At 38.3% G+C, this 545-nt stretch overlaps 1 protein-coding gene across 1 annotated transcript in view; it reads right to left on the bottom strand.

Moving 5' to 3' along the window:
- Window positions 1-545, bottom strand: part of soul5l (heme-binding protein soul5, like) — a 7,569-nt gene that overhangs the window by 6,290 nt on the left and 734 nt on the right. Inside the window, exon 2 of the mRNA XM_005744593.1 lies at window positions 222-281. Coding sequence (XP_005744650.1) covers window positions 222-281 — 60 coding nt within the window. The remainder of the gene's footprint in view (window positions 1-221; window positions 282-545) is intronic.

Raw genomic sequence — 545 nt, 5'->3', positions numbered from 1 at the left:
GGTTGCATTGACAATCCAACACAATGGGCAGCACATTGAACACATTTTATAAGTGGTCAGAAACTTGTAAATAACTGATAAAAGAATAAAGTTTCCTCCTTGAGAGGACACAAACCTCCACTTTAAAGCCATGTTTGAAAACCATAGCGTGGAACTGAAACCGGAACATTTCAGTGCCATCATAGGTTTGTAATGCAATCTGCACGAAGCGTTCCACCTACCCAACACTGCCTTCAGCTGAGACCACAAGGGCCAGAATAGCAAAGATTGAGATGAAAGCCCTGTGGGAGGACACACAAGGCAATGATGTTTGCAAATGATTTACATAACAAAGAGGAAAAAGTCTCATGAGTATCAAAGAATCATTTGATGGGAAACAACTAAGAGAACTGTCTGTGTACAAGTTAAAAGAGTGATGAAGAAAGAAACAGCATTAATGATTTTGTAGCGAAAGGATGTTGTGTGGGTAAAATAACTCTACAGTTTCTCTAAATAATCAAAGGACTGCTGTTCTAAAATGAAAGACAATGATAACGACAGATTTT

This window comes from Pundamilia nyererei, unplaced genomic scaffold, assembly GCF_000239375.1.
Source record: "Pundamilia nyererei isolate P.nyererei 1_Seehausen unplaced genomic scaffold, PunNye1.0 scaffold00145, whole genome shotgun sequence".
Lineage (NCBI taxonomy): Eukaryota > Metazoa > Chordata > Actinopteri > Cichliformes > Cichlidae > Pundamilia > Pundamilia nyererei.
The sequence above is the reverse complement of the archived record's forward strand: the minus strand, read 5'-3'. Positions and strand labels throughout refer to the sequence as shown.